The sequence below is a fragment of the Mytilus edulis genome, chromosome 11 (assembly GCF_963676685.1).
Source record: "Mytilus edulis chromosome 11, xbMytEdul2.2, whole genome shotgun sequence".
In the NCBI taxonomy this organism is placed as follows: domain Eukaryota; kingdom Metazoa; phylum Mollusca; class Bivalvia; order Mytilida; family Mytilidae; genus Mytilus; species Mytilus edulis.
Genome location: NC_092354.1, coordinates 59633280 through 59657524, shown reverse-complemented (window position 1 = coordinate 59657524; position 24245 = coordinate 59633280). Strand labels below are relative to the sequence as shown.

At 31.7% G+C, this 24245-nt stretch overlaps 1 protein-coding gene across 1 annotated transcript; it reads right to left on the bottom strand.

Moving 5' to 3' along the window:
* Positions 1 to 530: 530 nt before the first annotated feature.
* LOC139494434 (uncharacterized) lies at positions 531 to 24245 on the bottom strand. The gene is made up of 14 exons (XM_071282597.1): positions 24105 to 24245; positions 21465 to 21566; positions 21150 to 21174; positions 20429 to 20539; positions 17200 to 17313; positions 16075 to 16188; positions 15422 to 15535; positions 14394 to 14527; positions 13710 to 13854; positions 12237 to 12373; positions 5408 to 5540; positions 3707 to 3825; positions 2604 to 2766; positions 531 to 617 (listed from the first exon to the last, which is right to left on the bottom strand). The coding sequence occupies exons 1-14, from the start codon at positions 24243 to 24245 to the stop codon at positions 601 to 603; spliced, it is 1569 nt and encodes a 522-aa protein (XP_071138698.1). The 3' UTR covers positions 531 to 600.

The following is a 24245-nucleotide window of genomic DNA, read 5'->3' as shown; positions in this document are numbered from 1 at the left end:
TGACAATGCTAACCAAGTAATTAGTAAAACAGATCGTTAAATTTGTGCAATCCTAATTTAAGTCATTCTTTTTTTTTTTAAATCTTGCTTGAATAGTTGTTTTTTTGAGAGCATATTTGTGTTTTAAATGATTTTGAGTATCGAAACCCATTGTATTGATATACTATTCGTACATTGTTTTTGCGTTAACAGGTTGAATATACAGCTTCAGTGTAACTTAAGAAACAGCAATATGAATTTCTTAAAGAAAAGTGTGCTTAAATTTTGGGGTCCTTTATAGCTTGCTGTGAGCCAAGGATCCGTGTTGAAGGCCGTACCATTACCTATAATGGTTTACTTTTATAAATTGTGACTTGATTGGAGAGTTGTCTCATTGGCACTCATACCAAATCTTCCTATATTTATATAAAACGCAGTTAATAGAAGAACAAGAATTCTGTGTGAATTTAAAGATAAGAAACAGACAAAAACATTTGAAAACGGTAGACAAAGTTTTCAACATCAACGCTGTAAAGATGTTAAGTAACACAAAATAAATAATCTTTGTATTTTAAAATTCAATTTTCGCTCAGTATGGTTGCTATGAGTGTAGTACACATCTTAACCAACTGGATTCGCTGTAAAATAATGCAATTAAAATAAGTTAAAAGGTACATGTTGGTTAATCATTAATCACAACTAAATATCTGCATAAAGAGTTGATTATATAATACTATTTCAACTGTTGAAAGACGAAATCTGAATATGTTTGCATTTTTAAATACTCTCTAATTCTGGGTCATCAATGTACTTCAGCATTGTACTTGTTTGGCTTTCTAACTATTTTGATCTGAGCGTCACTGATGAGTCTTATGTAGACGAAACGCACGTCTGACGTTTTAAATTATAAGCCTGGGGCCGGTTTCACGAAGCTATCCTAAGACATGTCATAAGACATATCTTAGGACATGTCTTATGATCCTCTTATGACTATCCTAGGACATATCTCAGACCTCGTCTCGAAGCTGTCTTAGGATCATCTTAGCTAAGACATCCTAAACCTGTCGCAAGTTCTTTAAATTTTCAAATATAAATATGATCTACGGAAAAAAATCAGGTAAATGTAGTATGTCTTACCATAAATTATTCTAAACGTATTGATTAATATAATGACATAATTTGCAAAATAAATATAAAAAAATAAAATTAATTTATATTTAAATTATCTTTAAACAAGACATCAATATAAATATGAAATTTTCAATGCAAAATTAAGAAAAAAGAATATAAAATTATGACATTGTTTTGGTACAAGTGAGTTGAATTCAATTTCGACTTTATTGGTTATAAAAGGTTAAGAGATAAAATCGTGCAATTTTTATATCAATACATCGAATTTTCATTGTTGACAAATCCTGATAATCCGTCAATGTATATATGTTTTAAGCAGGAACAGGAGAATAGATAATTAAATAATAATAAGATATTTTTTTTCGCAATTAAGTTACAAAATGAATGTAATTTATATAAATAAACGTATAACTATTTTAAGACCATCATATGACACCTCTCGCGTTGTCCTAACTTTATGACCAACTTTGAGAGATGTCCTAATTTAGGACCGCTTTGTGAAACCCACTTAGGACTAAGATATGTCGTAAGACCATCCTAAGACATGTCTTAGTCCTAAGACAGCTTCGTGAAACTGGGCCCTGGTACCTTTGATAACTATCTACATGTATATACTCATATATATATCGTTCTATATATCATTTTAAGAATCTGATTGATCATACGTTCTGTCTTTAGCATTTGTTTTTGATTAATTTTCTGACAAGGAAATTCACCTTATCTTATTTTACTAAGCAAGATATTATGTTATTCAGTTTGTTTTTCAAGAATATATATATATTATTTGATTCCTTTTCATTACATTTATTTGCATCAGAACTAAATACTATATAACTACAATATACATTTGAATCATAGTATCATTTAAAATACAATAAGAGTTTGCAATACCTTTTGAATAAAAACATTAAGTTTTGAACATATTTTCCCATTAAGAATAAAAGCAAATAATATTTTCTAAATTTAAAATCATTATTAATTCATGAATTCTTTGACACTGCGATTTAAAACAAACTATCAATGACTTCCCAAGGACTTGTAGATTCTTGTTTTGTCCCAAGACAAAACCATAAACTTAGAAACATTTTACTTATGCTTTATGATGACAATTTTCAGTTAAACTCATGTTGTGCTCATTTCCATATTCTACCGATGCGTCCGTACCGTTTTTGGTAGAAAGCTGGAGCCTAGATTCCACGAGTATTATCATCTCAGTAATTGTTTCTTTAATACCAAAACTATGGTTGCAACTCCGTCAGGTAAATTAAACGTGGTATCCCTTTCTTTTAATTTTTCAAGTACTTATAAAACTTGGCTTCTAAATTCTTGGTTTGTTCAAAAGTCACGAGGAAGATTACTATAAAACAGATACATCAAACAGGGGTTTGAGAATTCACGAGAAAGGGCAATATAGAAAAGAAGACGATCCTAATATATTGAATGTTATCAATTATTACGGCTGTACATAAATACTAGTATGTCAATATACTTACGGCTTCTCACAATAACCGACACTGACACGTGATCCTCTCCAAATTCATTCTTTGCAGTACATGTCAGAAGACCAGAATCTTGTGTAGTCACAGAGTATAAAGTAAGAACGGTATCATGTTTAAGGAGATGATGTGACGGCATGTCTGTTGTGTGTTTGGTAAACTGGCAAATTAATTGAATAAGTTTTTTCATTTCATTTAAAATCAAGGAGATGTGTTTAACAAAATATGGCGGGGTTAAACATGTTTGTGAACGCTAAACCCCTTCCTTTACATGGGTTAGTTATGTTATGTAGCAGCACACCATATGTAGCAGCATTACATAAGTAAAAACCATATAACAAGCTATAAATGGTTTGATCCATCTAATCATAAATATAGCATGCTATTCAGAGCAAAATATCAATCAGTCCTATATAGGTAAGTATGAAAAATGCATACGCAGTCTGAATAAAACACGAACTTTTGCAGCAAAGAAAAAAGTATAGAAATGGTTAAAGATCGTAAATGTCTTAACCTAGTTAAATTACTGAACACTGTGTTTGTTGTATTCTTTTACTTGTCTTACTAATTTCTTTTTTTTATAACATTGTGTCTTAATCATATCGAATCACTTGAAATCATTTGTATGCAATTAATGTTGATTGTTCTGCTCCTTGTTGGCGCTTTGATTTATAGCAATAAAATATATTTGATTTGACTTGATTTGATTTTTATAGTTAAGTTTTGATTCATTATTATCAAAAACAAAATCAGTACAGATAAATACTTTTTCAAAGATCGTATTATAGTGTTGAACATTTGTCAAAAACAGCTCTGCCGAGGGAAATATAAATATTTCAAATCTGAGAAAAAAATGGGTTATTATTTTTTTTACTGTTGTGAAAGTATACAAAAATAAAAACTCAGCCGGCAGAAAAACAGAATAGATCTTCATTTAATTATAGATTCAACATGCACATTAAACATTTTTATAGAAAATAAATGTGATGCCTTATAATTGTCAATTGTACCGTCAACTTGGTAAGGTACAACCCTTTCCCCTAGCCCCGAATTCCCTCTGAGCGGTAACATACTTGTAATCAGAAAATAATCACACTTACCATTTTATATGTCCATATAATTGTTGGTTCTGGATGTCCTGTTGCTATACAAGTAAAGTTATGCGCATGTCCAGCCATTAGCACAGACGTTAAAGGAGGGGAGACAATTTTTGGAACATCTAAATTAAAACAGAAAAAGAAAATGTTTGTAAAATCAGTTCAAGTTAAAGCGATATTGATGAACTAAAAAAAAACCAACCCAGTGGTATATAATTTTGGAATATGTATTGTAGACAATAAAAAGCAGGCTATCCCACCAAAACGGGTAAATGGGAACTATTTTAAACACTCTATATAGTTAGTAATAGTTGCTCAGAATAGGATAAAAGTTGTGAAGAGGAAACAGGAACTTGTTTTCCTTGTTTAAAGTAATTGCGACTAAAGTATCTGTATCTAGTTTTGGGTATTTTATTTTCGAAGGTATTTGGTAAAGAAAAACAGTATCGACTCTTTATTTATATTTGAACTTAGTTTTGTGCTTATTTGCATTTTGTTATAGTTTGTAGGATAATGTGTCATTTATTTTATTAATATTATAGGATTAAACGCATTTTTAAAGGAATTTATTGGTTTATAAACTCGACCAATTCGCTCACAAACAAATAATGATATATTTGTGAGTGACGTGGTCCAGTTTATATACAAATAAATTCTTTTAAAAAGGAGTTTAATGCTTATAATTCTTTAAAATTAAAGAACGGGAATATATTTTCCCACACTCCTTACCCGTATAACGCGTAAATTGTATATTTATTTAATTAAATAGGACCGACGCATGAATTTAGTTGTTCGTTAACGCAAAAATACGTACTCAATGAAATTTGCCATCTGATTTAAAATAAACTGCAAAAACTCTTATTTTCATTTAAACGAATGTTTTTTAATATAATTTGATTCAAAGATTAACGTGCAGTGAAATTTCTTTTTGTTAACGTTGATATCATTATCGCCGCAAAATTGTTTACATTGGTTACGAAAAGAAGTTCGGTCAACGTCGTCTATCGAAAAATAACCAACGTCAAGATCAACTACCGGAAGTTCTCTCGACCAATCATATCAACGTATTCCCTAATATGCAAATCAAATAAGAATTATTTCAATTTATTATTTTGATCAATTTTGATAGTGTGAGAAGGCGGAGCAGTACAACAACAACGCCTGGGATTAAATTGTTTGCGCTTGTCTACGCCCATCCCATTCTTTGCGTTTTCTATGACAAGTGATTAAGTTGGAATATGTTTTTACATACAAAAGCATCCTGTTAATGCACAGTCATTTATATAACATATGTTACCCCTTGTAAATTTAAGCACGAGATACATTCCAATCAGGAAATGACTGTTGGTTAGCATCCGTAAGATGTGTTTGAGCTTTTGATTTTACCATGTTATTCAGCGCTTGCCGTTTTGCGTTTTCCTTGGAATACGGTAATCAATTTTGTTATTAAACTGTTTTCAATATCATGCATAAAGCAAATATTACATTAAAACGTATATTAAATATTTACATAATATATTTACATTTATATACAAAAGAAAATATAAGTATATGTAACTTTAGAATGCACTTTTATCTTCAATTAATATATGTTTTTTATTCAAGATTCAAGTATGTTACATTGTTTTAATTTTCTTCGTTGTTGATTCGAAATTATTAGTTCCCTAGGAAACTCGTTTCCGAACTCTAATCAAATTTTCTTACCGTAGGTAACTTTTAATTGGATGTTTGCCTGACTGGTACCTGCATCATTTGTTGCTATACATGTATAACTACCAGTAGTTGCGTTCGTCACACTGTGTATAACCAACGTGTTTCCAAAAGATTGGATAGGATTCTGCGCAGTTATAAAAATAAGACGTTAACAAAGATCTTAAAATGTGAGAAGGGACGATTCAAATAAAGGCAACAGTAGTATGCCGCTGTTCGAAATTCGTAAACTACGACACAACCGAAACACAACACTTAAACGTAACACACACAGAAAAGAACTATAATATAACAATGGCCATTCAAAAGTCATAATCCGGACAGCGATCGCTATATCGTTTATCAATGCGTAGTAGCAAACATAACATATGAACGCTGTTCTTTTAGGATGACGTGTTAAGCAGAATCTGAAAAGTGAATATTCACAAATTAATATTCCACAGATGACATGTCACCCTACCTTGAACCTTTTTTTCTGAATTTGAAACGACCAGGCTTTATTTTCATTACAAAATGTCACGAGCTTAGGAAAAAAATAACAAATATTATATTAAAACTCCTTGAAATTGAACCAATGGACATCTATATAAAAAGGAATACAGCTTCGGCAAGAAACTAAACGACGCTGTTTGGGTGGAAGGATCTAACAAAAAGAAAAATAACAAAAAACATCGAACTCCATTGAGAATTCAAATCGGAGTCCCATTCAAAGTCCTTGATCAAATTGGAAAATCAAAAGCTAAAAAAACATCAAACGAAAGGAAAACAATTGTTTTATTCCTTACTTGCATTTCCTTAGGTCCGAGTACACAGTTATTTCGTAGTGCATTTCTTTTAGACAATAAATGAAAATTAAAAAAATCCCACCTGCGCTTTCTCAACAATATTTTTACAGTGTGTTGTACTACTTTTGGGACAAATTATATCAAAATTATAGAAAACTTCATCAGCTCTAACTCAAAATATGTTAAGGGGGTCTTGAAATCTTTTGACAGCTTCCGAAGTGCTAATTTTTTACCTTTTTCAGCTGGACCTAATCACTACTTTACATTAATATTCATGACCCAAATGTTTTGACAGTGTCATTTCACCCCCCAACTTGCTATATGAGGCATAAAACATGGAGAAATAAATTTGGAAGGGGTATAACAAAAATTGGCAAGTAACACACTGTCCACACTAAGGACTATATTCGTGGACAACGAAAATCAAGGACGATAACTGTGTACTCGGACCTAATAGTAGAACATGGTAAATGTAACCTGGTTTTATAGCTAGCTAAACCCCTCACGTGTAGGACAGCCGCATAAAATTTCACTATATGGACAACAATGTGTGACCATAACAAACAGACTTGATATGTATAAATGTCAATACAGCATTTAACAATATGATGACATAAAAATAAAACCGGAAAAGGTAATCAACATTGCACTAAATAGAACATGTTCATTGGAGATTTTTTTTTTTTATAAAAATCTAATTATACAAACGCCGTTTAAACTGATTTACACCGGGATACTCCATACAGATAAAATTAAGTTATTTATTCTATATGTCTTGTTGCTTACAAAATGTAAAAATCCCGTGGTAAATCAATGAGGAATGAGAAATGAACGTCGATAGATGTGTGGCTCAAAAATGGAACATATAATTTAGAAGCTCCGGTAGATTACCAACGTTCTAAACTCGTATATACATTTGTACAATTTGAAATTTACTAACGATGATAATAAAAAAATCTAACGGATCACATGACTCAAAACAGAGCGGACCGGATGCTTGAACTAGTAAATTTCATAATACCAAGGAATTGTATATTTAAAAGGAATGGAAACGCGGCTCGAGATCAATCGGCATACCAACAGCGCACCCGCAGAGCTATAAACCATGTCTGGCTCAGGCGGAAGTATGATAAATAATATAAAAAATCATGACGGCGTTCCATTTCCTGTCATATAAATCGGTCTTTTAATTCACGGGGTCATCTTGCTTGAGACGATATAAATGAGAGAGAAACCCGAAATCAAGAATAAACTTTTATTCCTAGCAAAAAGAAAGGCCTTAGGTATCATTTTAATGCCTCATCAAACATACGTTTGCAATATTGTATTGAGTAAATTCTCATTAGAATAGACCTCGGTCTTGAAAATTGAGGGAGTTTCATCCGGATTACTAAACAAAAAATACTGTTTTGATTTTTTTTCTAAAAACTTGAAAACTGCGAAGTGCAAAACAAAACAGTTGATATCATTATGAAGCTGAAACCTTATTCTATCGCTTAGGCTCTTTTTGAAGTTTCTTGTAACTTTTAAGAATTTTCTACGATTTTTCGAAATTTCAGTTTTGAGTTTCAATATTCTGTCAAAATATGTCTATCAATCTGGGAGTGCACTACGATTTCTTTATTATATTGGAAAGTAGAAAGAAAAAAGTGAGAAAATGAGATATCATTTTAAAGAAGGAATATTTTTCTACAGTCTGGTCTAAATTACGAATGCTAAATGTAATTGGTACAATATATATGATTTTATTTCGAAACATGTTGAAAATTTGAAGTTGTGCGTCAACAAATACATCGACACTTTGTATTTTGGTATAAGTTAAATAACTACTTGAAATAGATGTGACATTGACATATAATTTAAAAGCTTAGTCTTTTTTCTATCGCATAGTGTTGGTTTTATGAAAATGGTGATAAAAACGAATTAGCTATGATTTTTCAAAATCCCATGTTTATAGTTCACATTGACGCCATTTTGTTTGAAATAACAGACAAGAAATATATAGAAGACACACGATTGGGATTTATTGTGCCTTTTTATATACCATGTACGATGATATGCATTTTTTTTTTGTCAAATGCTGCTTTAGATACTAAATCGTTGTTTAGAATGCAGTTTGCCATTATAAAGCGTTGCCGCAAATTACCATACGAAACAGCAAAACTGTTCCTTCCTTTTTCTCCCAGAGCAGTAGTCTATAGGCCGCAAAAGTATTCCTTTGGTGTTAAAATAAATAAAATGCGAATTCATATGGGAAAGTTTTAACTGTTTCTAATTAGAAAATGTATTGCATCTCTGCATAATTTAGCATTAATTAACAGGTGAGCTCGACATTATTAATTTTTAACATCTTAAAAGTATGTAAGACCAGAGACAAATTAGCTTATCATTGATACATGATATATTATACCTGCAAATTGGAACATCCTGCATGCCGTTGTTTATTATAACACCTGTAATCTGAGTTCTTTTATCTAGATAATATACTGCAGTTGTTTACATTTTCCTTCCTTCATAATAATTTATTAACTTCTTTCTTTAACAGTCATTTAGTTACATTTTTAAAATGTCCTTTATTTTGCATGAAAACTTTTTAACACTCGTAAAATGTCAGATATCATCTGATTGTGACATACCTTCATGAAATATCACGATAAAAAAAAATTGAATAATAAGTTTTTTATTACTAACTTTGCATGTGGTTGTATTGTTATATTTTTTTTCTTGGATTAATTTATTTTTCGTTTCATGATTTATCACTTAGCTACTTTACCACGTTCGTACTACAGAATAGAATAGAATAGAATAGAATAGAATATTTTTTATTTCCCAAATTACAGGGCCCATAAAGGGCATAAAATCAGATACAATTGATTTACATAATTGGTAACAACAGCAATAATAGAGGCATATACATATATATTGGAACAATATATATGTATATGCACAATGCAAGTACCGTTACTCTACAATAGAATGTGTATTTCGAATTATCTTCTAAAATAACAATAATATGATTTATTTTACGCCAAGCAAATTGAAACAGAATGCACCTTAGAATGATGTTTTAGTCATTATTTTTTATTACAGAAACATGCCTAAGAAGAAAAAAAATATCATTGTCAAGTTTGATAACTAGTGTCAGATTAAATGACCACGTTCGATAACTTCTACCAGATAAGTAATGAGCCAGTTAGAGCGATGGGGTGTAATTAACACCCGGTCAAAGCAAGAGATGCATCATAATATTTTCTTTGAAGTCGGCCGCGTTTCCATTCCTTTTAAATATACAATTCCTTGATAATACGTGAGTCAATGTTTCAACCGCCATTGCACGTTATACGCAGTAAAATGTAATTCTAGGACATGAAAGATTTTATAATTATCCAGACCTGCCCTTTCCTTTAAGTAGATATTTGCATTTACCTAGGCATTTTAATGAAGGAAAGTTTGCTAACTCTTTTAAATTTAGTATGATGTTTTATCGTATTATGGATGAAGATATCAAATGTTTGGGTACACTTGTAGAAATGTATATGTCAAAATTCATTTTCAACTATGTGCAATTTGCGAAAACCTTCATTTGACATTCTTTATCCTTGGTTTGGGATCAATTCAGTAGTGAGGCTAGCTATTATTAATAGAAAAAAACTTCTTTAGTTGACCATTTATCAGATATATACATAAAAATGTATCAAGATAAAAACGATGTTCTAGGCGATGAAACATATTTTGTAAGTCGTGAACAAAAGGGGAAACATGATACACAGAGGAACAAGTGATAAGTATGATTGAATTTAAATTTTAGTTTCTTGTGTACAATTCGGAAATTAGTATGGCGTTCATTATCACTGAACTAGTATATATTTGTTTAGGGGCAGCTGAAGGACGCCTCCGGGTGCGGGAATTTTTCGCTACATTGAAGACCTGTTGGTGACCTTCTGCTGTTGTTTTTTTCTATGGTCGAGTTGTTGTCTCTTTGGCACATTCCCCATTTCCATTCTCAATTTTATTGAGTTTCTTTTTGTTTAAACTTTCATGCAATCTGCTTGTTTATATATAAAAAAAGAAGATGTGGTATGCATGAGACAACTCTCCCCAAGAGACCAAGAGACGAAAATCAAGGACGATAACTGTGTACTCGGACCTAATAGTAGAACATGGTAAATGTAACCTGGTTTTATAGCTAGCTAAACCCCTCACTTGTAGGACAGCCGCATAAAATTTCACTATATGGACAACAATGTGTGACCATAACAAACAGACTTGATATGTATAAGTGTCAATACAGCATTTAACAATATGATGACATAAAAATAAAACCGGAAAAGGTAATCAACATTGCACTAAATAGAACATGTTCATTGGAGATTTTTTTTTTTTATATAAAAATCTAATTATACAAACGCCGTTTAAACTGATTTACACCGGGATACTCCATACAGATAAAATTAAGTTATTTATTCTATATGTCTTGTTGCTTACAAAATGTAAAAATCCCGTGGTAAATCAATGAGGAATGAGTAATGAACGTCGATAGATGTATGGCTCAAAAATGGAACATATAATTTAGAAGCTCCGGTAGATTACCAACGTTCTAAACTCGTATATACATTTGTACAATTTGAAATTTACTAACGATGATAATAAAAAAATCTAACGGATCACATGACTCAAAACAGAGCGGACCGGATGCTTGAACTAGTAAATTTCATAATACGTGAGTCAATGTTTCAACCGCCATTGCACGTTATACGCAGTAAAATGCAATTCTAGGACATGAAAGATTTTATAATTATCCAGACCTGCCCTTTCCTTTAAGTAGATATTTGCATTTACCTAGGCTTTTTAATGAAGGAAAGTTTGCTAACTCTTTTACATTTAGTATGATGTTTTATCGTATTATGGATGAAGATATCAAATGTTTGGATACACTTGTAGAAATGTATATGGCAAAATTCATTTTCAACTATGTGCAATTTGCTAAAACCTTCATTTGACATTCTTTATCCTTGGTTTGGGATCAATTCAGTAGTGAGGCTAGCTATTATTAATAGGAAAAAACTTCTTTAGTTGACCATTTATCAGATATATACATAAAAATGTATCAAGATAAAAACGATGTTCTAGGCGATGAAACATATTTTGTAAGTAGTGAACAAAAGGGGAAACATGATACACAGAGGAACAAGTGGTAAGTATGATTGAATTTAAATTTTAGTTTCTTGTGTACAATTCGGAAATTAGTATGGCGTTCATTATCACTGAACTAGTATATATTTGTTTAGGGGGCAGCTGAAGGACGCCTCCGGGTGCGGGAATTTTTCGCTACATTGAAGACCTGTTGGTGACCTTCTTCTGTTGTTTTTTTTCTATGGTCGAGTTGTTGTCTCTTTGGCACATTCCCCATTTCCATTCTCAATTTTATTGAGTTTCTTTTTGTTTAAACTTTCATGCAATCTGCTTGTTTATATATAAAACAAGAAGATGTGGTATGCATGAGACAACTCTCCCCAAGAGACCAAGTGAGAAAAAAATTAACGGCTGTATGTCAATGTACGGCCTTCAATAATGAGCTCGTTTTTGGTGTTTGGTTTTTCATTTCTAACTTTTACAGGTTTGTTTAAGTTTCGGATTGTACAATAACAGCATCAATGGATACACATTGTTTATCAAAATAGACAATATCTGTGTTGATGCACCGAATGAATCATGATATCAAATTTCCAGTTCACTCAGCCATATTTACCTAATCATGAGTTCATTTGTGTGATTTCAGTTTCTCTTAAAGTTTTTGAATTTAAAAAAAAAAATGTTTTTTTAATAGATGGGTTTGAAAACAAGCGTAACGTTATGGTATTGTCATAAACAGTTATGAAAACCCATAGTAAGTATCAAAATAGAGCTCAAAATCTAATTTGTGGTATGCAGGTTTCATCAACGCAACTACGTGAAAATGTAACTCGATCTATCAAAAATCATCCATGATAATAAAATTATAAGATATTAAGAAAATATGAGTGACTATAATTTCTTACATCATTGCGGGTCCACTTTACATTCGGTGTTGGGAATCCCGTAACGTTACAGATTAGTCTAGCTTCTGTGTAGTATTCTACTTGTATAGTTGATGGAGCATGAATCAACGGTGCTACATGAGGTTTTTCATTTTTAGCTGCAAAAACAGTTCTTAACACGTAAAACATTTTTTAGAAAAGTATAAAGCTCAAATCGATGTTGAAATACGGCTTAAACTTACAGTGAGATGACATTTTGTGCTCCATATTTAACTTTTAACTCTGTGACTATGAGATAATGAACAGTAATACACCAGTCTTCCTCAGAACAAACATACAGAGTAAAACATTCAAATGGAGACTTTAAATAGAGAATAACTGTTAAGTGTCTTTAAATATCAGCTGTATGTGTACAAGGCTAATAAACAGGTGTAATGCGTGCTTTAGCGATCTATTGCTCCTGTTTCGAGCAGAGTACAAATACATCTGATATTTAACTGATACTTAAAGACACTAAACAGTTATTATCTTTATCCTGCACTTAATTCTGTATATTGTTTGTGCGTTGAAAAACACATCGTTTTGCATTTATTTTCGATTTAAAATCCCTTGAGGCCCGCGTAGTAATATTAAATTTAAAATCATAAATTCAGCCGAAGACGGATACACAAAAAAGAATCTCGAATGGTCAACAATAATATATTGCTCAAGGTAAATAATTGTCTATTTTAACATAACAACTAATTTCAACAGTAAAAACAAATAACAAAAAATATTGTCAAGTTTGAAACATTAGTGTACGATTCACAATTTTTAACTGAATTTGACATTCACTTAACATACATGCTGGAGTTGACATGGTTGATTTTGTTACACATGCATACATTCAAGTTTTGAAATTGATGATTGTCGTCGTAGAACATACTGGGGTTCATGTTTGTCTGTTATCAGAAAATTGGTTTAGTTCTTATTGCTCTAGAGAAATGTTTGAAAAGAAAGTATAAAAGTAATTGTTATTTCGCATAAGGTCAAACAATGCGTCATTGGAATGCGACTGCAATATACATTCTGAAGTCATGCAGGTTCATACAACACTCGTCAACAGCAATACACAAATGAAGTCCGGTAGTAGGAGGAGCTTTAAAGCGATATCTGTATAGTATACAGATACAGCATAACGATACTCGTAGAGCTGTATCTGTATAGTAAGACACCCAATTGCAGGATAAATGAATGTAAATCACATTATAGCAACTTTGACGTTGCCACTTAAACTGCCTGCACCAGATGAGCTTTCCTAAAATTAATGTCTTTCAATGATGTTCGAGGTAAAAGTATATGAAAATTCTAAAACCTCAATACAGAAGCTGAAGAGCTTATATGATGTGCAAATAGCAGGATGAATACAGCAGCACAAGAAGTGTAAAATCTAATTTAATAATCCTGATGATTAAAATCTTCTGTTGAATGAGGACTGATCTTCAACAATCTTACCTTTTACAATTACTTGCACTACTTTTCTATCAATACCGACTCTGTTCTTGGCTGTACAAACATAGTTTCCACCATCAATTGTAGACACATTTGTAAAAACTAGATAATGCGCTACCTGCATTGCATTATGTGGTAATGCTGTTGTCTATTAGAAAGAAAATAATGTCCATTTTTGGAGGGGCACTAGCTAAGAGATACATACAAAAAATAAACTATGATTTTTATTGTTCAATCATTAACGAAAGTGAAATAGTGAAATAACAATTCCTTACTATTAGCAGCTAGAATTGTTCAATTTTGTCAAAATAAGCTTAGACACATCGATGATGAATAATTCACTTGCAAGTGAATAATTCGACCTCATTGAATTCGTACTCATGTGAAATTCAATTTTACTTCTTTAGCTAGAGATGGATTATGCATGATTGATGCGTTTTGGCTATTGAAAAAAAAGATGTCAACATTAAAACTGAACCAAAAGTAAATCGTTTGATTGACTGATTCGATGCAACAAAAACCTTTCTTATACAAGTTAAAATCGAAATTAGCTTATTTTTGTAACCTCTAAATTGAAATCAAACAGACGTTAGAATCATTCATTTGCATGATGTCTATATATCTTTTTATATTCATGTTTATGTTTGAAAGACATATAATGATGTTATATGCTGATAGTATACTCACTTCAAGAGATTCCCAGGTGACAGATGGTATTGGAATTCCTTCTGCATCACACAAAATAGTCAATACACTAGATCCCTCTAAAACTGTTTTAGAATTAGCAAGCAATACACTGGGCTTGATCATAATGGAAGGCTCTTTAAAAAAAAGAAACATAAACTAATGTCCTAGTATGTTCAATGTGAAATAAAAGAGCTGGCTGTATAGTGACGGCGAGTGCATGGCAGATGTTCAAGAATCGACAGAGATGCATGGATAAGGTGTCATGTATAGCAGCTGTGTTTATTTCTTCTAAAACGTTCATCGGAAGACACCAAAATAAATATTCCGTAGCAACTTAACAAATAACACACGATGTTTTGAAATATAGATGCTAAGTACTGACGTTGTTATTCATCTTTATTAACTGTTGAAGTGTTCTTTTATTTTTATTTTTATATTACTTTAACTGTTTAGTTTATTTCATTAATATCCATTTGACGTGGCTAAATACTTATACATTTTATACATCCTGTCAATTTGTTGTTGTGCTATGGTAGACTTTGGTATTCTTGTCTTTCATTTTTGATAAGGTGTTTTGTATATTTGCCTTTTTGATTTTTCTTTGTTTACATATTTGTTTGTTTTTACAACGATTAAGATTATAACACGATGTTGACTGCTGTAATTCTATGTATGACATTTTTACTTCTTATGTCTGTTTATTTTATTTCAACATCAGTGTCAATACAATCTAATTTTATTTCGACGGTCATACAGGTGAAAGGTTAAGCAAGGCATAATACCAAGTTTAATGCACCATTTTTTAAATAAGGGAATGCCTGTACCAATTCAGGAACATAACTTGTACAGCTGCTTTGTACAATGGTTGGCTGATTGCAATGAACAAATAAATACAAAGAAAATAACAGTGGATCGAATAGTCAAGATTTTTATACAGAATTTCATGACGATTGAATTAGCAGGAACAGGACAATTTATCAACTAAAGTACCGTTGAAATAGAAAGTCGCATACTACAATGTACTATACCTTTTTCACAATCATTTCCGGTAAATCCGAGAGGACAGTGACAAGTATGACCAGTAGTTTGGTCATCTGTACAGATCCCGCCATTATGACATGGATTACTATGACATTCTATATCTTAAATAGAAAGCTATATTTATACGTGAATATGATTTTTTTTTTATACAAGTCAATAACTAAAAATCCGTAGTTTATACTTAGAATGTTACCGAACGGTATAAATCGCACTGGACGTATTAAAATATTTAGTATCTTAACATATATTTATAATAGTTCGTTCTTGCCTGTTTTATCGTCCAACACACATTTTCTTTAATGATATACAAATCCCAAGTATAAAAAAGAAGTGTAAAGACACGTTCTTATTAGCGATTTAACATAATACAGTGTTTTTCACTAACTTCAAGATATTCCCAGGTGACAAATGGTATTTTCCTGTATGATCCCAAACATATAGCAAGCGTCGGCTGAGCTATTCAACGTTTAAAACAATATAATATAAAGCTGCAACATTATCTGTTTGGTTTATTACACATACTGTCTCATATATAATATTCAAATAAAAGATGGAATAATACGACTTGGAATTTTATTTTTAATAAGAACACAGTTTGAAAAACATGCACATATATATGAATATATCGTATCACACTTACTCATTTCGCAATGTTTGCCAGTATATCCTACAGTACACGAGCATGTGTAGTTATTATGATGGTCTATGCAACTTGCTTTATTTTGGCATGGGTTGCTTGCGCAGTCATTGATATCTTCAAATACATTTATTTCAAGAGGATAAGCTATCATATGATAGTAACTGCTAGTAGTCCTTTGTTAATTTATGTATTATTGTCATTTTGTTTACTTTGTTGTGTTAACTATTCTGACATTGGACTCAGACTTCTCTTAAACTGAGTTTTACTATGCGTATTGTTGTGCGTTTGTTTGTTCTACATTGGTTGGAGGTATAGGGGGAGGGTTGAGATCTCAAAAAAACATGTTTAACTCCGCCTCATTTTTGAGCCTGTCCAAAGTCGGGAGCCTCTGGCCTTTGTTTGTCTTGTATGATTTTTTACTTTAGTTTCTTGTTCATAATTCGGAGTTTAGTATACCGTCCATTATAATTGAACTAGTAACATATATGTTTAGGGGCCAGCTGAAGGACTTCTCCGGGTACAAGAGTTTCTCGCTGCATTGAAGATCCATTGGTGGCCTTCGGCTGTTGTCTGCTCTATGGTCGGGTTGTTGTCTCTTTGACACATTCCGTATTTCCATTCTCATTTCAAACATATTCTTAAATGCACCCTATACGGATTTTACAGGGTACTTTTCCTAAGGAGTAAAGAGAAAGAACGAGAGAACGAAAAAAATCGGCACGACATTTTTACGGCCACATTAAAAACTAGGTTGACCGATACAATGTATATGTTTTTCAACTCACCAGCGATATGTGTTTGACGTATATTGTTATCCATCAAAATAGTCGTATCATCTTTTATTCGATCCACAGCATTGTTTTTCGATTGCGACAGTTTGATTATGTGTAGATATGCATTGTAGACGACAATGCCTGCATAGCAGAAGTTGCATACCTCGACAATCCTAGATGCTTTCTAAAAATTAATGCAGTTCCCCTAGATTTTGTTTGTAACCTTGATTTGTATTTTTATAAATGTATATATGAAAGCATGTTGTCTTGAATTAAACCCCTTTTAAAGCAATACACAACTGTACAATTATTTAAAAATAAAATCTTAGTTAATTTTTTAATATCTATTTACCCATTTCACAGTTCTGACCAGTATATCCAGATTTACATGTACATAAATACCGGTTTACATAATCGTGACACACTCCAGAGTTCTGACAGGGACTACTAGCACATTCGTTGATATCTTAGGGATAAAAAATAATAACTGATATTATTATATTATTTGAAAGCTTATAATTGTGTTTGATCGGGGCCTTTGTTTGCCAGTAGTTGTCGTATGTCTTTTATCGATTTTCGGATAACTTTATTTACTCGAATCTGATCGTTAGTGATCTCTTTAATATTGTTTCACACACTCTGTTATATGTTATTATATGGTATGGGCGTTGTTGACATGTAGCTGCTTTCATAATTGTCCTAACTATCTTTGGAGTTTGTAGAATAGCTGTCTTTTTATCAATCATGTCCGCATGCATTCATGATGTAAATAGGAAGACACCCACATAAGTCCAGAATATTTGTCTCGAAAAGGAGAAGTAATCATAATTTTTTTGATTTTAATTTGAACAAAGCAAAAGAAGAAATGTTTACAAAAAAACCCTAAAATAAACAAAGAAAAAAAACCACCCCTAGATATTATTCCGCAAAATTTCAATACAACGATAGAAGACGGTACCTAAAATTAAGTAAAACTACAATAACTATAATATTCAATTTCCGAAATAACAAAAAGAGGTAGCATTTAACATCATTGGAGTACATATTTTGATCAAAACTCAATAGGAATATGACAGTTGTTATGTATTCGTTTGATGTGTGTGAGCTTTTATTTTTTGCCATTTGATTAGGGACTTTCCGTTTAAATATTCCTCAGAATTCAGTAGTTTTGTGCTAACTTTTTATCAATATTGATCATTGCACTATAATGTTCTTTTTTTCACATTGTATTATCTATTTAGGAATTACATTACATTTATTTTTGGGATTTTTTACTGTGTGAAGATTCCATTTAACGTATTGTTATTATTATAGTCTTCGCCGCCTTGACACTATGATTTCCAAACATAAATCAAGCTTCCAAAGTAAAAACAGTACGTTTTCAGGCTTCAAGTACTATTATCAGCTTTGATGTGTCAAATCTGACCCGATGATTTTTTCATCCCTGAAACTAGACACAGATGATTTTTTTTTTATTTTTGATATCAAGAATGTGTATATATTCTATAAGTGCAAATTTATGAAACAGAAAAGACAGATACACCATGGATATCCCAACTTATTAGTCTAAAACAACTGAAAATGCAATGCCAAAAATAAAACACACTTAAAATGATGGACCAAATACAAGATTACTAACACAACCTAGAAAACCAAAGATATGGAAAAAATGCATTCTGAAACAATGCATTATACTGATGTAAAACAAGAAAGCAAACACGAATTATGGATTAGGATTTACTGATATATTGTCTTGTATCATATTTGTGATACATTGAACAGTTTCTTTATTAACGTTTTCATGAGTCATTGTTTTTTTCTAGTGTCAATGGTTATACAGTTTGGTCATGTCTGCTCATTTTGTAGCTTATTGTACTATATTGGTTCTTTCCAATGTGAAAAGCTGTATGTTTAATTTGATTTAGATTCTTTTAGTATTTTTTTTTATCGAAATTAAAACAAAGGTTATGACATTTATTTCAAATGTTCATTGGTTTTGTTTTTGTAATGACGTTAAAGGGTTAAAAATTGTGTATATTTTATCATAGAAACGGAAGACAGTATTAACGTAGAATAATTACAGGAAGATCACGTTAATACTGTTTTCCGTTTCTATGATATAATATAAAATAAATTCCATGCTATATGAAAGTATAAAGCTATCTTAACCTTGAAACACACTGTTTCAGAAGGATTAGTGTTACAATACTGTTGACAGCTTAATAAAAATGGTATATTTTGGTATTAAAATTGATTCATTTATAGTGTCTATTCATTGGAAATAAACACATTTATTATAAAACCAGTTTTTGGTATGATACGGATTACGTTCTTCTCATATTTTTAATGATGGTATGAACTATACATCTTACGGGAGGAGTTGTGCTTGATTTTCATACGATGAAGACATAATCTTTCAAGCAGCATAATTAAGGTAACTGCTTGTAGTCCTTTGTTAATTGATGTGTCATGTTCATTTTGCTTAGTTTCTTTTAGTACATATTCTGACATAGATCTAGGACTTCTTTTATATTGAGTTTTACTGTGCATATTGCAGTGTGTTTGTTAAATCTACATTGACGTTGTGTTTCGGGATAGGGGTGAGATCTCATGCACAAAACATACTAAATCCCGCAATATTTGTTCGCCTGTGCGAAGTCAGCAGACTCTGGTCTTTGTCATTCCTGCATAGTTTTTAATTTGAGTTAATTTATATGTTTTGGAGTTTAGTATGACATTCATTTTCACTAAACTAGTACATATTTTTGTTTAGGGGCCAGCTGAAGTCCACCTCTAGGTGCGAGATTTTCTCGCTGTGTTGAAAACACATTTGTGGCCTTAAAATGTTTTCTTACTCGTTTGGTCGGATTGTTGTCTTTTTGACACATATCCCATTTCCATTCAATTTTATGAGTTATTTATAGCCTTACAGTGAAGATCAGGGAATTTAAGAAAAAATAATTTTATGTGATTTGCATATTAAGGAATACGTTGATATGATTGATCGAGGAGGCTCTTGACGTTATTCATATTAAGATAGACGACGTTAACGGAACTATTTTTTGTAACCAATGTAAACAAGAAGGCGATGACCATAATCTATTTTCACTTCGAGTTTATTGTAAAATTAAACGTTAAACAAAAAAAAAAAAATCATTCGAATGATTATAAGTTATTATTGAAGTTTATTTTTTTATCAGATAGCAAATGTCATGGCGCTCTTTTTTTTTGGCGTAATCAAACAATAACTTCATGCGCCAGGCCAATTCGACATTTACGTTTAAAGAGGTTACGAATGGGGAATTAAATTCCCTATCTCCTTTTTTAAAAAGTTATAAAGATTCAACGCCATTTATAGGAGTTCATTGGTATACAAACTGGACTAGGTCACTCACAAACATTTCATAAAAGTCCGTATGACTCTAATTAGTTTGCGACTGAATGGGCGAGTTTATACACCTATAAATTATTGCTTCAAAAATCCTCGAATAATTTGACGTTGTGGCTCGGTATGTTTCATTCTCAGGTGTCATCAATTTATGGTATAAATATGATGATCTGTTTGATTTATGTTATACAACCTTTATCACAGTTACTTCCAGTGTATCCAGCATGACAACTACAACTGTAAGATGCTATTCCATCAGTGCATATTCCATGGTGACAAGGATTGCCTTGGCATTCGTTAATATCTGACAAAAATAATTATAGATGTTATTGTAAATTATTTGTTCATAGTCAATGACACATAGACGTATCAGGGAATGGCGGAGATGTTGTTTAAGACAAAAAAAAAAAAAAGTAAATTTAAACTGTCTTTTGTTGAGAAAAAAATCTTCACTTTTAAACTTTTAGCTCAATTAATACAATTATCGTAAGTACACGATTTATAATTTAGGCGAACGAACCTGTCGTTCCACCAACAGCAATCGGTAAATAAGAACTGTAACATAAAAGAAAAGGAACACACAATGAACGTGAGATACCTATATATTTTTTAATTGTAATAAAACGGTAATTATTGAAAAAAATCCGCCCGTTTAATATTTTTGACAAGATAAAAGATAAAGCAAGAATTTAACTATTTATTCAGCAACGCATGTTAATTGGTGGCAGATATTTTCCGGCAATTGTTCATAACTAAAACAATATTATTTAGAGACGTAAAAGAAATTGCTTTGTGTGTAGGCAATGTTACATTGTCGAAATTTAGAATATGAAATTTTCTACTAATTTTGAACATACATTGAAAATTCCTATGATAAGACACGAATTTAAAAATTTTAAGTCAACAATTTTTACGAGGTACACGTTGTATTCGTGACATCTAAAATATTGGAAAATGTCCACTAAGTGATCATTTAGGTCGCTATAGAAACGAAAAACTAAAATAATATCGTTCTTTAATTGTAACAGATTATTCGAATCATACCGAGAAGAGAGTGGGCATTACTTTTTAAAAGCATATATAAAAATGCTAGACTTTATGATCACCATCATATGTTTTATATTTGTCAGTAAATTTTGATGAAAATATCAACACAGCATATTGTTGTGTTGATAGATTTTTAAATTCATCTCTGATAATTTGCATTGTTTCACAAATCAAGTTCATACCATCTTCACAACATGAACCCCTGTAACCTGGATAACAGCTGCATAAGCAAGACGCATTGTAACAGCCAAATGGGCGCCCATTTTCACAACCGTAACATGCATCTACAATTGAATAAAATATATATGAAAACACATACTACTCCATGGCCTATACAAACATAGAACACATTTTTTGTTTTTACTATGACACTTAATCATATGTTAGAACAAAACAAGAACAAAAATTTAACAATGCAAATGAAAAGCACTTTTGCACTTTGATTTGAAAATATTTCGGACACAACATATTAGGCGAGTAACATTCAGACCTAAATCAAGTTTGTAATGCACCTATCTAACACACAGTTACATTTTATGTCTTTGCAAAGAAAAAATGTGTAAATTTCATTTTGCCCGGTCGTAAAAGTGAAATATGGTGCATTTTGTTTTAAAAATCTCGTTTATCGGTCGGAGGAGAAAATTGTCAGAGTTCACACCTTTTTAGCATTATGAACTAATTTGAAGCTGTGATGTTATGAAATCGGTTTTTGTTTACTTTATTCAATATAATAATATTGTTTCTCCAATTGGAAACTATATACACTTCATGCAAGAGCGGTAATGACGTCATTTCGACGTTTCAACTCCTCTGATATGAGTAGAACATTACTTTTGGCAAGATATGACTGAATACTTATGAATTTGATATTAAACGAACAATTTTATATTGCAACTTTGGTTGTAGCATGCATTTATTAAGAAAATAATGATGTTTTTATTTTAAATATACAAGTATAATAGTGAGATAAATATCTAAAATAAAACGATGTCAAAATTAGACGTTTTTGTCGCATCAACAATAAAGAAGGCCTACTGTTTGTCTAAAGGCTACCAACCACTTCAAGGTCGTAGACCGTCTGGCAGGTTATTTTCTTTTTTATATTTTTATATTTTTTCTTTTCTTAGATAATGTTTAGGGTACATCAAAGGGTTTTTGATTATTTGAATACATTGTTTTCATGTCCATTGTTAACTTATGGAACGCAATGTTAAAAAAATAACCACACTTTGCGACATTTCATCTTGCGTGATTTCTTAACACTGAAACCAAATTCACTTCATATTTTAAAATTGAAATGAAGTCTGAAGAGCTTCTTCTATGTCGTTATCGTCAGGGCCCTGTTGAATCGTGAATATATTAGAACAGAGGTCGCTTCCTTGACAAGGACATAGTTCTTTGCAACACACATTTTGTTCAACACAAACACATTCTCTACTACAAATTTGTTTTCCTTTACAAGAACAAATCAAATCCCTAGTAAATTTTGATGATATAATTAAAGTGATGCGAACTGGGATTGGATCATTGTAACTTTTTTTCCAATCTTATTCATATGGTTGGCAGCTGAGCTTCTTGGGATGTCATCTATTTGTTTGTTTGTATGCTGACTCTTTGAATGACGATTCGTCCGGTAGAAGGCGAACAAGAGAGCAGTCTTTGCTAGTTGCAAGTCCAACACGTAAAATGTAACTTGTATCGTAGTGACTTGACCTATATTTGCATTTTGATCATACAACTTAGATACAAGTTTTCTCGCAACATAGATATAGATGTAAATATCTGAGTATCTTAGTTGTGATTACAATGTAATCCAGGTGTTGAAAGTACAAATTTGTATTCTAATGTAGAATGTTATAAATCTTTTGTACGCAAACTCTGACTGTGTAATAAATATGAATGTAAAACGTATGTGCAAAAAATATGAAATAGATTTTTTTTATAGTAGAGTTCACTGTTGATCCCTGGACGATGGATCATTGTAAACACAGGGCCCCTTGTGTATACTTCTCTGGGTTATACAAGGTAAATTATATTCAGGTGATTTTCAATAAATGTATTTTATGTCTTTAATAACAAAAAGTTGTGATAGACGCATCAGTTCTGCAGATGAAGATTTCAACAGCTTAAAACAGACTTTTTTTCAATGCCAATATACTTGATGTGGTGTCACAACCAGTTAGATCGTGAGCTGCTGGTAGAATTTCACGTGTCATGTTTGTAAAGGAATTACACAACTCATGCATGAGGATGTATCGCCTACCAACCTTACCAATAGTGACAGAAGCCATGAATAGCCATAGCTGATCTGTGTTAAGCATTATAGGAAAGTAATGAACAGAAAGAACTAAAACATCAGTGTTGGAACAATTGACAATCGTTCTCCTTCTAACATTACACTATTTGAATTTGCATGTAGAGCAAGTGAAAAGTAAAATCACAAAAATACTGAACTCAGAGGAAAATCCAAACGAAAAGTCCATACTCACATGGCAAAATCAAATGACAAAACACATCAAAAACGATTGGACAAGAACTGGCATATTCCTGACTTGGTACAGACATTTTCAAATGTAGAAAAACGAATCTTGTGTCGTCTTCTTATTGTCTGCTGAACAAGCTTGCACAATCAGTTATTTGATCGAAAGTTACTTTTATTTTACGATTTCCAGATTTCAAAACGTCCCTGTTAGATATAATGTTTGCCCGACAGGCATAGGATAACTGGCACAATAACATTTCGAAAATGAATTCCCCGGTGAAGCAGATCGAAGCCTGTGTATTTCTGTTGTTTGCCAGGATTTGTTTCCAGTCTGGAATACCTCTTCCTTCATTAACATGGTATTCATGCGTCCACCAGCTTCTTCAGACCGACACATTCCATTGAATAAACCAGCATTCGGATATATAGCAAAGAACCCATCATTAAAGCGTGCTTCAACTTCTGCGGGTAAATTGAGCAT